The following is a 13,797-nucleotide window of genomic DNA, read 5'->3' on the forward strand; positions in this document are numbered from 1 at the left end:
TTAAACTGAATCAACTCAATCACTCAGCTGAAGATACCATCAACTCTTTGCAAAGACTCAATTGACCCTGCATCTGAGACGTTCAAAGTCTCTGAAGGGGTGACAGACTTCAGGTTGCAAAGCTCGTTTAAAGAGGAAAACATACCTCCCCTCCTCACCCAGTAAAGACAGCACCATGAACTTCCACATATATCCAACATGGTAAATCAGCATATTATGACAAGAAGCAACTTGCAAAGCTGGTTGAAAACTATTCTCATTTTCTCAACACAACCACTGCTTCAAAATAGGACAGACTATAATAGCAAGAGAGATTTGCAGATCCATAGCTCAACCCAACAGTCACCCAAATTTCCAAAGGGATTGTCAGAAAACTAGAGCTATGAGAGTTTACTCCCATTCTCAGTATCTTAGATCACTCAATCCTCACAAGCAGAACAGGGCAGGATAAAGAAGAGTAATTGCCATAGGTGTCTTTGGGGCAAACAGATTCTTTTTGAACAAGTAATTGCTTCAGTACAAAACACATCTCTTCTTCATTGTAGTCTCACAACAGAAAATAGCTGTGTGTTTTTATTACAAGCTGCATCTGCTGCTCCTCTGTACTGGATGAAGCATAAAGAGCCATAACAAGCCTCAACTAGAGGACTGATTGCTTTGAAGTTTAAATAAAATGTTGGTTCAATGCTTGAGGTTCCACACTCAGTAGATCTGGAACCCCAACAATGCATTGTACATTCAAAACAGCGAGTCATTCCCATACAGCCACAACAACACAGCTGATAACAGTACATTGCATTATTTTACATGGAGCCGATCAACTTCCTCCATCTGAAGGTCATATGAAGCATGAGAAAAAACTCAAACAACTTAAGTCAAAGTCCTTAAACTAATATCACCAATACTACACTATGGGCCCTTTGCTAAGAGCCTCCCCACTCAGGTTTTCCAGCTTTGCTCATAAAAAGCAAGAAAGACTGAAACAGACTTCTTGCTGCTGGGTAACATCACACCATGATGAAGAGTGAATGATTAGCAAGGAATAGCAGAGAGAAATTTCACCCAATTGCTACTACTCATCAGGCTGTTCCATGATAAAGTTTCACAGGCTGCTAACTGGCACCTTTTAGAAATTATTAGTTTTACACAAGCTAAGTGTGAACACATGCCAAGGCAGACAAAAATCTATTTATGCAGATTTTAACCCCAGACTCACTGTAATAGCTGAATAGGATGCCAGCTACCATGTGCACTGCTACATATACAGAGGATTGGACCACATAAACATTAAAAACATCAGCGTAAAGATCAACAGTTGATCACCATTTACTGCACAACTCTCTGTACCTGCGGCCTATTCTGACAAACTGAAGACAGACATTACAGTCTTCATCAGGTCTCTTTCAATCCAGAGAATAACTACCATGAGAATAACATTTTATGCAGTGTTTCTCAGACAAGCTCTACTGTACCACTGGGGACACTATTTCAAATCTTTTTCACTGCAACGGAAAGTAACTAAATGTGAGGACGCTATCCATGCCTTGGAAGTCTTAGATCACTGAAAGGTCAAAGGACCTTTATAACCACAGACTCTTTTCCACCCTAGACACTGGCTGTTGGTCACTGAATTGGAGTCTAGTACAGCTAGTCTTAACTTCATCCAGGTTTCCTCATTCTACTGCCAAACTCCACCAGCCAGGTGTTGGGTGCTACGTGGTGAAAGCCTCATGCTTTAGGGCTCACACTGTTCGACTGCATAGGGTGGAAAGTGCTAACTTTAATTTTCAATCTCTCTAAACATTTGCATAAGTTTCCCCAACTTAATGTTGGTAACAGTCACTTCCCGAAGTGCAAATTAATTCTGAATTTTCTACCCACTTCTTGTTGCTCTCAACAGCTATCTCAGTTGTGGTATTTAGGCCAGTTAGCCTCAAAGAGCAGGATTAATACCTGAAGTTTAATGCTATAACAATACAATAGAGACCTAAGGCACTTCTCCTACAGTAATACGTGTTTTCTGAAGTCCATGTAAGGGTATCTGGCTAAATATGCTTTACCAGAACCCATATATACTCGCGTTCATGAAAGTACATGAGAAGACACGGAATAAACTTAAGTTTGCTTGGCTCTCAGATAAACATTACCTCTAGCTCCCTTCTCTCATTCCTGCAGTTAGAAGGGAAACAGCATCCACATCTCATATGCCTTTTAATAGCATCTTCTGATTTCAGCCAAATTCAGCTCAAAACTTTCTGTGGATGGTGGCGGGGTGAGGCGACAGGGGAAGATTTGTAGCTGCATGTTTAAGAAAGAAGCTAAATTCATCACAATGACAGGGGATAGTGTTGGCAGAGATTTGAGCTATTTATTCTTTTAGGAAAATCCTATAAAGAATGACACGAGGAAGCCTCTATCTGCAGTCTTGTTCATCACAGTGGTGAGGAGTCCGATAACAGATGTATGCACTAGCGTGATTTAGTGCCGGGAGCTGGCCCCTGATGTGTATTAATACAGCGGCAAAGCGGAACGAGCCCCTCTTCATCACTCATCTCTATAAAAGAGGTGGAATCCGAGATGGCCCGATGTTCGGCAGAGCAAGCCCATTTGTTCTGCTGACTGATGAAGCCAGCTCAGGCTGTGTCCTTCACCTCCACGGGGCACTCAGGTTGCAAAACAGGAGATCACTGAAGCAGGACCTGGTCAACAAGTGAGACGAGAGCAGTTGGACTCAGCTAAGGAGCGATTTAAAGGTGAAGAAACCCAGCCCTGTCTGTACCTGCAGTGACAACCGTGGGCCTGTGTTCTGATTCACTTGTGCTTCACCTTTTGCAGAAAAAGTAAAACACCACAAACATAAAAAGCCGTCATAGCGACAAAATCAGGCTGCCATGATTCCTCAGGTACAGATGAACCCCAGTATAAAGCATTTATGTAGGGGCAAGTAAATGCATGGCAAGGGAGAAAAATCTATATTTATCTCATCAGTATCTAACAAGCATAAGAGCCTTCAGTTAATTCTACATTATTGCAGAGTAATACTAGGTATTTTTCAGGCATTAGTAATTCCATAGTCAGATCACCTCTGACAGAAATATCAGATTTCAGAAGTTTCCAAGTTGCATGTCCAGGTTGTGCTCCAGCTGAATTGGGAGTCTGCTGTAGAAAGTCAGCTAGGACACAGTTTCAGTTACCCCATCACAAAAGTTTCTTTCCACAAGTCAGTATAGTAGCAAACCTTAGCTTTGCTGGGGATATTCCTAAACAGGAAGAGATCTTTACCATTTTTGACCATTAGAGACCTTGCAGCATTTGTCCCTTGATGATCAGCACAAACATGCTGTCCATATTCCAGTAACTACACTCCTTCCTTAATTTGTAATACATAACTAATTTTCTCTTTCACAGCCACAAAAAGAAAACCTTCCAACTCCCTGTGCTATTTTCCAGCGCTAAGTTCTACTCCAAATGCAGTATCAACTCTTCAAAAAGTATTCACTATACAATTTGCCTAGTCAGGGAAGTACAATTTACACAGTATTTTGAAACATGTAGACATAGAAACAGAAGCTCTCCTTATAGAAGGTGACCAGCAATGCAGTACACAATACACTCTGAATGATAAATAAATGGAGAGGTAAGAGGGGACAGTCAGACAATACCATTCATTCCAAGAAAACCTAGTATCCCAGTGCTAAAATTCTGTGGCTACAGATACATTTTACTAACCCTTTCACTACAGAAGTCTGAATATCCCAAAATGGATATTCAAAAGCCAGGAAAGGATATCCTAAATAAATAGTCAATAACAGATGATACTTCTACTGAGCAACAGATTATTAATGTTCTTTTCTCTTATTTTTAATACAGAACCTTTCAGACAGTCTGTAATCCAGATCTGTGGCCTGGAGAGAAATCACAACTTTCTTCCCTACTTCATTATTCTACTGTTTATCCACCAGTCCAAGGAACCCAAACTTCATTGCTCCTATTCATCATCAAGTTCTTTGGCCTTACCCACAGTGTTCACATCTCCATTTTTCCCATCAGCATACCCACTCCCTTGTTATTGGATTACAAGAATACTTTTCTAATAAACTACTTGGAAGAACATGTGTCACTTGATAGTAGCAAGATAGAGTAAGGAGAGGGGCCAGAAAGAAGCATCCTAAACCCCTCTGTGTTCTGCAGATTAAAAGTTATCCAGGTTCTGATGAGTAATCAATCACTTTCCAGAAATATGCCACATGAAAATAGAGTGGCATTTTAATCACTACATCCCCAGAGCAAGAAACAGAAAAAAGTCACTATTTTCATCCATAAGAGTAAGACAACCCCCAGGGAACAGGTGGTCTCACCCAGTGATGACAGAACAATTACCAGATTTTTGCTCCTGTGAAAGTGTCTATAAAGACCCTGAAAAAGGGCATCAGAGCCACCAGCTAACACCAGCCCAACAATGAAGGAACACACTGTGTATACTGATCAGGTCTCTATTGCCATGGACTGCATAATTCAGGACAGTGGAAATAACACCTTATGAAGAAACAGATTACTCTCCATTGTACAGTGAAGCACTGCAAATTGTATTAAGCTACCATGGCTGCATTGTCAAAAATTTGTTCAGTAGGCAGCTTTTGACACTAAACAAAAACACATGAAATGCTCTCTCACATGCTTCATTAGTTTCAAACCAAGGTAACACTACTTTTGCCTATGGCACTTGGCTCAAGAGGGACATGACTTCAGAAATGCTGGCAGGTTACCTGATGTTGGGCTAGACATGGAGGCTGCAGCTGGCTTTCGTTTCCTCTTGATGTCCCTTGAACATGGTGGTCCCAGGTGTACATTTGTTTGTCTATGGAGAAGTTAAAACAAATTAAATTCTGTTCCAATATCACATTTCTGTAAGACTGACCAGTCACCTCCAACTCCCACTTTCCTATCAGCTTCTTAACTAGTAAGCAGAACAAATCAAAAGCTTCTCAGGGAAGTTTTGCTCACATTCTTCGTTAATATACCATTATGCTTCCACTTCTTTTTAGCGCTTACACATGTAAACTGCTCAGAATATTTATTTCTTAGCCTTTAAAGGATCTGGTTTTGTATTAACTTTAAACTAAGTCCTTGCATACGTAACAATGTGATCAAGCAGTGATACAACACGTGTCCTACCTTACTTCTACACAAATATAACAAATGTCTGCAAGGCTGCTCTTTAAATAAATCCTGTGGTATTTGCTCCCTTATTCAGAAATTATTTTGCAGTCTATTTAGTACTCTAGAGTCACCTGAGAATGGACCTATACTGCCAAATGTCCGTGCATATTGTTTCTACTACAGTAGTAAGTTCATAAAGTTAGGAATGCAAAACCGTCTCATGTGTTTTCAAAATTATTTTTTCCTCATCAAAGTGCTGTGAACACAGCTATGGTAACGCAGCCTTGGTGCACCTTCAGACTGGCTGAAAGGCATAATCTATGGCATTCATATCAACTGTTAAGTCTGAAGCCTACTGATGACCATTTCAGTTTAATTATTTGCTAGTTAAGAAGAAACCTGCATTGTTGGAACAGACTTGAACTGAGAACTCCTCCAAGTTCTAGATGTAGGAAGCAGAGAAGTTTAATTCAGAACAACAGTCTTGTCAGCAGACCAGAGAACTTTCTCAAATACAATCCATAATGAATAGAAATACATAATTTAGCAATGACACTGGGTTCAAATCCTTGATTTGTCCAAGATGATAGAGTTGCTTTGGCAAGTTCCTTGGTCACTCTCAGCATCAGATCTGATGTGCAAAATGCAGAACTACAGTGCAAATAAAACCTGTTAAAGATTGTGATGTGCTTACATGGTTTAATAGTTGGAACCATGTAAGTTTTGATGATTAAGTGATGAAAAGCTTCTGCATCTTTAAAGCTTATTGTTTTAATTTTTAAAAGAAAATTCTAAAAGTTTAACAAACACTTGTTATCAAATCCTGAAATCTTTTACAGATAACAAAAGGGAAAGTTCATGAGTTTTTACTTCCATGCCAAAATCTATTTTAAAAAACCCAAACGAACCAGCATATTTTGAATAACTATAATTTTAGATGCTCCCTTTCTGCAAAACCAAAGTGTACTGTTATATCTATACCAAACAGTGTAGGGAGCACAAATAAAACTCCTATACCATTCCAGTCTATACATTGTTTGAATGCTCCTGGGTCTACCTACTTACCTGTAACAAACACACAACCTCATAATAGGAGAAATACCTACTGCTCCGTCTTCTCAACCAAATTCAAAAGTTCTACAAGAAGTCTACAAGATCTGTCCTCTATATTTGACAGTAAGGAACAGTTTTGAAAATTTTTAAATTGCGCTAAGTTTCACTGACAGCAAATTTTTCATATCTGGGAACGCATATTAATATAACCAGACAAAGAAGTCTCCTAAGGGGATTGAGTGTACTCTCAGTAAATTCACAGATGACACCAAGTTGAGTGGGAGTGTCAATCTGCTGGAGGGTAGGAAGGCTCTGCAGAGGGATCTGGACAGGCTGGATTGATGGGTCAAGGCCAATGGCATGAGGTTCAACAAGGCCAACTGCTGGTCCTGCACCTGGGTCACAACAACCCCATACAGTGCTACAGGCTGGGGGCAGAGTGGCTGGAATGCTGCCGAGCAGAAAAGGAGCTGGTTGACAGCTGCTGAACATGAGTCAGCAGTGTGCTCAGGTGGCCAAGAAGGCCAATAGCATCCTGGCCTGTATCAAGAACAGTGTGGCTAGCAGGGCCAGGGAAGTGACTGTCCCTCTGTACTCAGCACTGCTGTGGCCACGCCTCGAGTACTGTGTCCAGTTCTGGGCCCCTCAGTTCAGGAAAGGCATTTTGGTGTGGAGTGTGCCCAGAGAAGGGCAACGGAGCTGGTGAAAGGTCTATAGGGGATGTCCTATGAGGAGCAGCTGAGGGAGTTGGGGTTGTTTAGCCTGGAGAAAAGGAGACTCAGGGGTGACCTTATCACTCTCTACAACTACCTAAAAGGAGGTTGTAGCCGGGCGGGGATTAATCTCTTCTCCCAGGGAACTAGCAACACAACAAGAGGACATAGCCCCAAGCTGTGCCAGGGGAGGTTCAGACTGGACATCAAGAGGAATTTCTTCAAGGAAATGTTTGTTAAACATTGGAACGGATCACTCAGGCAGGTGGTGGAGTCACCATCCCTAGAGGTGTTCAGGAAACGAAGGACGTTGGCACTTAGTGACATGGTCTATTTGACAGGTGGTGATCAGCCGAAGGTTAGACTTGATCTTGGAGGTCTTTTCCAATCTAAATGATTCTGAGAAATGCTTTCAAAAATACCAGCACACCTATACACTGCACATTCAAATCTCGTGTTTGTACACGTAAGTGACTCGTAAGTGACTAACCTTCAAGTGCCTTTGCATAATCTAAAAACTGCTTTTGTATCTATGATAGTGGCTATATAGTATTTCAGCAGAGCTGTACTATGTATTCCAAACCATCTAGGCACGCATAGCCCGAGGAAAAGATTCAGGATTTTATTTTGCATCAGTGACACATTATTAGTTTACTAACTAGATGGCTACATAATTGTACATAATAATCTAATTGTAAATAATAATAACAATACCAACAACAAAAATAACAACGTTCCCTGTTTAATTTTATGAACATACACCAACATTAGCCAGCTGATCCTTGGTGGAGAATCACTACAGACTAAGAAAGAAGTATGCACCATCATCTTCAAGAGACTTTATCCAAGTTTTCTCAGTTCACAAATGTTACAGCTAGATTTTGAATAAGAGCTCCTAGCTATCAGCCCCATGCTCAATCTACATCTATTCTTACCTGATAATTACACAAGGGGTTAAAAAAAAAAAAGAAAAAAGAAAACAGAGTGTGAGAATCTCAAAATCCCTTCTTGTAGTGAAAGGCAAATCATACTCCAGCTGGAGACTGCTAGCAAGGATGCTGCATCTAGTATCCCTGCCTCTAACACACAAAGGCTCAGAGGTCATAAATTGTCTCTGTAACATGTATTTCATTCAGGTTTATCCCTTATTGATCACCCACACTTCAGTTAGTAAATCAGGAACCTATTGATTACTCACTGGCTCTGACTGACCCGGTGGTAAAAGTGTCAGTTTCAAGTGGCTGGTGCACTTTACAGGCACCATAAATCTGCATATAGGGAATCTCCAGGTGGTAAGTGACTTGGGAGAGAGAAGAGCAAAACACTGCACACAGGGATGATAGTCCTCATTAAGACATGGACATTTATGAAATATGCACATTTTTTGGTAGAAATCACACTTTTCAGCCTAAACTTCTAATCATTAGCTTGCATATAGTTGCTGTATCAGTAAAATAACAGAATTAGTGAATCCCAGTTTAACAGGAGACTAGTACAAACACCACAAGCAGCAAAGTCAAGTCATGGGTACTCGCAGCACCCAACACTGCAGAGAACAGGCTGAACTAAAAAATGCAAAAATCTCACTGACAAGTTGCAATGACAAATTAGCTCTTCTTCCAAAACTGAATTTTAGCAGCTCTTCTGAACAGTTAAAAATTACTCTGAAGTAGAACAGAACAGGGCTGAAAGGAAAGGCTGACAGAAAACGCACATTTGTGCATTGTCACAATGTCCTCTGTGAAGAAGTTAGAGGCACCAAGCTTTGTGGAATGAAAGAGGCCTAAACTGAGAAACTATTTAGTACTTACTCTGTCCTTTCAATCTCTTCTCCTATGCTTCCCTTCCATACCTTCTTCAATGTTGTGCAAACAAAAATAAGAAAATAACTCCCTGGTTTCTTTTTGACTATGCTGGGGTGATCATATGAACAAAAGTTGCAGTGCTTAGTCACAGCTGGTGACCAGAGACTAATGTGAAAATCTAGTTTACAGCCTAGAGAAGACTGAAATTCTAACCCAGGAAGACAAAAAGAACACACCTGGAGCGACAAAGTAGGATCCAAAATGTGGCTATGTTGACGGCTACAAAATATTCAACTCACACTGCAGTCCCTCACTGCCAGGAGTAAGTGAATAAAAAATTACATATGTATAGAGAAAATGGCTTTATATGAAAGTCTGTAGTGCCTTTCTGACAGTGACAATATTTTTTGTAATCACAAGCTAGCCTCCTGTTCTTCACAGAGTACTTATGGTACCTGATTCTGCATGGAGGCCATGCTGGAGAAAAAACAGGCTTTGTTATACAGAAAGTTGAAATTCATGGTAGTCTCTAATGTGTCTGAAGTAATGCTTCTTTTTTTTTCTTTTCCACGTATTTATTCTGTGACTATATTTATGTATTTTTTAATTACCTGTAATTGCATACACAGGACTCCTATCTCACTTCTACAGTTCAAGGTGACCATGCACTTGATTTTGCCAGTATTTTACATCTACCACAGGGTTTCATCAGAAAATTAGGACTGGTAATACAATCTGTAGGAGGCAATACAGAGCACAAGCAGACACCAGCTCAACAAGATCCTTACTGAACAGCATCAGGCTCCTGAAACCTTCACTATCCGTGAAGTATAAATTGTAGCACAATGTCTATTCTCTTAAACTCCAGGGTAAAAACCTCAGCATCACAACAAAGAATTCTGAAACGGTCCTAGAGAACTAAATATGACAGTCTGTGGCCTTCTTGGAGGCAGGAGGCACATTGCACACCTGTGGGTGTATGTCTCTTGCAGTAATCTCCCATCATCCAGCTTGACTGGATTATGCAGTGAAAGTGAGAGGCAGTCATTAGTCCACTATCACACAAACAAGGGACATTATTATCATCACGTTAAAGTGAATGCTAACAGAGACTGCCTTCCAATAAGGATACTGCTGCTAAAACTCCACACCACCCAGCTGTTGCTGTCACGATGCTATATTCCCAGCACACACAAGCCAAATGAAAGGCTCTTCCTCTAAACCCTGAGGTGTTACCTGAGGCTGTTGATGGTGCCTTCACAAAACTAACAGTAAAAGCAGAATTATTCCTCCTCTTTGACTACAGAGCCAGCTGGGCACCAAAGTCTGATCTGCACATAACATGTGTAAACCAATAAAAGTTGCTCATCCTATCTGCACGCAAAGGTCCCATGCATGCATGTGGTTCTTGTAGTCACATCACACTGTAGATAATTCCTGTGCACAGCAGTCTCCTATGCCCTGCAGAGCCTCATGGGAGAGCTTCTAGAGCACATTTTCAGGTTCCAAAATCACTAACTTCTTAACTTACCCGATCTTAACTTATCTTATAGATCTTCAACAGCAGCAGTCTGTTCCCCAAGTAAGCATTCTAATGACACGGCAATTCCATTCCTAAAAGTCTGTGTGTGGCAAATGCAAGTGAACACATTTTTGTCTTGTTTTCCATGTAAGCATTCTAAGCAGAGATGATGCGATCCCATATATTATATTCTCTACTGTCATACTTAATCACAGTATCTGTGCCACAAAGAGTCCTGATATTTGCCAGACCTGCTGAGTACACAGATTTGATAATGGCAACATGCTTTACAGGCAAAGAAATAGCAAGTAAAAAAATATTCTGAAGCCAAGGGGATTTTATTTTTCACTCCAGAGAATTAGGATGCACCAAAAATGGGAGCATTAGGCCTCAGACAACTGCATGTGACACTAGGTTGCATGCCTATCAGAAGAATTCAGTTATATTCCCAACTGGAATATTAGCCAGACTTTAGCAAAGGAAGGCATGACAGTGCTCCAGCTAAATGGAAAAAGCACTTGACAGTAGACATTTTTACATAAAGCATATCCCAGGAAGATAAAGATGTGCAGACAGGACACATGGAACGAACTCAATTATCGTCCTGGTCGAGTGGGAAAGTATGAAATTGTGAACATCCATTCACTCCTTCAGCTGGCTCAGAAAAGGCTTGACATTGTAGGCTATCCCTGTATTTGCACATGCTTGGGTAGGATGGAGAAATATCAGGATCTCTGCACAGATACAGAAGTGACAGCACAAGATTTACCTTCACAAGCATATTTCTAGAGCTGGAACTAGAGTTTGAGACTTTCAAGACTGTTCAAATTAACAGCACCCCCAAACCTAGGGTACAGAACAACTGGCAGTTTACAAGGAGATGATCATTCCCACCTCTGCATCTTTAGCCTGTGTTCCAGGCCAGATGAGAGATTTGCTTCTAAAGCAAATTAAACTCTAGGTTTACAGGTAATATTAACTTAGAGTGCATGCAAAGCAATCTTCTTTATCTGTACTGTTCAAAAGTCTCTCTAATACAGTTCTTCAAATCTCCACCTTCAACATCTACCTGCTATCTGAGGTCCACTTTTCCTGTGACCTTCAGTGGGAACATTTAATTGCATTTTTCACCCATAATCCTATTTTCAGGGCTAGACAAATAATAAATGGCATTAGGGACAATTCATTTTCTACCACCTTATCTTATTCTACCTGCCATTCAAACTCAAATTGAAGGGAACATTGGTTCTAGGCCCTTCTGAAATTCTTACCTTGCCTCGAGGGAATAACATTCCATCAACCAACAACCTATAACATATTCCCACCAACAGAACCACTGAATAATCAAAATCTAATAATATGTTCAACCTATACAAAATCATCTTAAGTAGGAGTTTGAGAAGAAAATTCTGTTCACACCACTCTTTCTCCCAGAGAGGCAAATGGGCAGAGGGGAAAGAGGGAAAGGATCACTTGAGCTGTCCATGCAAGTCTCTACTTGCTTGCTTTTAACAGCCTGTATCGTGAAGTCAAAACCTTAACAGACAAGACATGATTAGCAAACGCTTTGTGCTCTTAAAGGAGAGTAATTATACGCATGTGAAAAAAGGAAGAGATCCCCGAGGTACTCTTCCTTGCATGCCTCCCGAGAGGCAGCAGGGCCATTAAAAATTCCATGATGAAGAGGAAAAACAGTCTGGGAACAGCCAGGAGGCAATACAGCAAATTAATACACCAGCCATCCCTTGGGAGGACTGCAAGAAAGCAGGAAACTCTCCCTGCTTCACAAAATAAAATTATACCACTAATGATAACAGTCACCACACACACAAAACTGCTTCTAATGATGGGTGTGAAATTCCCAGTGCTGTGCATACACTTTGAATGAAATCTCTTCTTATCACAGACATAAATCAAGAAAGGTAATCTTGGTAGTGTACAATTTATACAGCCTTTCAAATAAGACTTCCCAAGGAACCCTCCACGTAGAACCTCCTCCTTGACACTGACAAGCCTTTCTTGAACACCCCCAACCGCGCTCAGTATTCTGGCCTTCAGCTCTGCTTAAACAAAGCACTGGGTTACCAGTCTTCCAGACGAACTGCACCAAAAGCCACCACTGAGACAAAGAAAACATTTCCATGGCAGAAAAAAGGCTCCACCTGGTAACTAGACTTGACTGGACACACTCCATGACAGCAGAAGCTAAACAGAGAGAGGTAGTTTTGCATGGCACAGTGAGCATCAGGTTGGAGAAACTGGATGTTCAAAACACCAAGACAATTTCTTCTCTAATACATTTCATATTATTTCAGGGGATTGGCTTCCCTTATGGCAAATTTCTGAGTAGAGTTTCTCCAGGTTGAGGTACAAGCTGTTAGGGACTTCCTAAAGCACGAACTACTGAAATTGACTCCATCCATGGCAAAAGAGGAAGATGTTAACTGGGGCAATGGCTAAACATAACTTAGAGATCACCTGAACCTCCTGTAAGAAAATGGACTAACTAGTAGCCTTGGTACATAAAGCACCTAAAGAACAACTACTGTCAAGAAAATGTTTCTGTGAAGGAACCCTTTCCTTCTGTGCCCTTAGCAGCAACTTTACATAAAGCAAGCACCTTGCACCAGAGCACAACCCTTGCCACAAAAAAACATTCATTATTTTCATGTTTCTTTCTCCTATAAAGGTTCTTGAGCACATTTCACACTGAAACAGGAACTACTTGCTCAAATTACAGGCATTTAAATACACAGCTGCCTCTGGAATGGTACAATTTCTCTGTCAATTCAGTAACAATTCATTGGTGATTCTGTTTGTCAGGACACCAGTCACCTCTGCATTAGAAGAGGGTACCAAACACATTAATTGGTTAACTAGACTACACACTCAGCAAAACCACACAAACACGATCCCTCCAGGTTTCGAAATCCCTTGGAAAGGGACTGACTTTGGAAAAGGCCTTCAGTGACCATCATAAAGGTAGAGATTTTGCCCTGTTTGAATTTGCAAACAAGAACAGTCCATCTCTCCTTTCTGGAAGACAAACTTCTACAGAGCGCCAAGTAAAACATGGCACAAGAAAGGTTATCCTAGCTGTAAATGGAGACACCAATCAACCTCCTTGCTTCACAGGCAGAAAATATCCTCCAAGTGGGGCAACAGCACAGAAAGGAAACAATTTGTTGATGCACAACCGTCTGAATTCTTTTTATTCTCATCTAGTTGAACATTTAAGAGCTGATTTCTTCCTCTCTCCCCCTTTCCAGCTTTAGCATGCTGGCTACAGCAGCATGAGGTCATGGTGCGACATCACAAAATTCCCTGCAGAAGCCAGTGGGAGGAGAGGCTTTGCTGGGTGGGTGCCAAGCTTCCGTTCAGACACATACAACCTTAGTACATTTTTCATGCTCTATTTGCTAATTAACAAGGGAAAGAAAGCCATGAAGCTCAAAGTCCAGACGTTTCTTTCAGATTTGGTCCCTCGTACAAGCACATAAGTAGGACTGTGTCCAAAGCAAGGCTTTGTCTACTTGCATAGGGA

General features: G+C 40.9%; 1 protein-coding gene across 2 annotated transcripts in view; it reads right to left on the reverse strand.

Annotated features, from left to right (window-relative positions):
* The window catches only part of GPATCH2L (G patch domain containing 2-like), a 30,331-nt gene that overhangs the window by 472 nt on the left and 16,062 nt on the right, over positions 1 to 13,797 (reverse strand). For both annotated transcript variants that reach the window (XM_009077857.1, XM_009077858.1), the window contains exon 8: positions 4,767 to 4,858. In XM_009077857.1, the coding sequence (XP_009076105.1) occupies positions 4,767 to 4,858 (92 nt within the window). The remainder of the gene's footprint in view (positions 1 to 4,766; positions 4,859 to 13,797) is intronic.

Source organism: Acanthisitta chloris, unplaced genomic scaffold, assembly GCF_000695815.1.
Source record: "Acanthisitta chloris isolate BGI_N310 unplaced genomic scaffold, ASM69581v1 scaffold5937, whole genome shotgun sequence".
Classification (NCBI taxonomy): Eukaryota; Metazoa; Chordata; class Aves; order Passeriformes; family Acanthisittidae; genus Acanthisitta; species Acanthisitta chloris.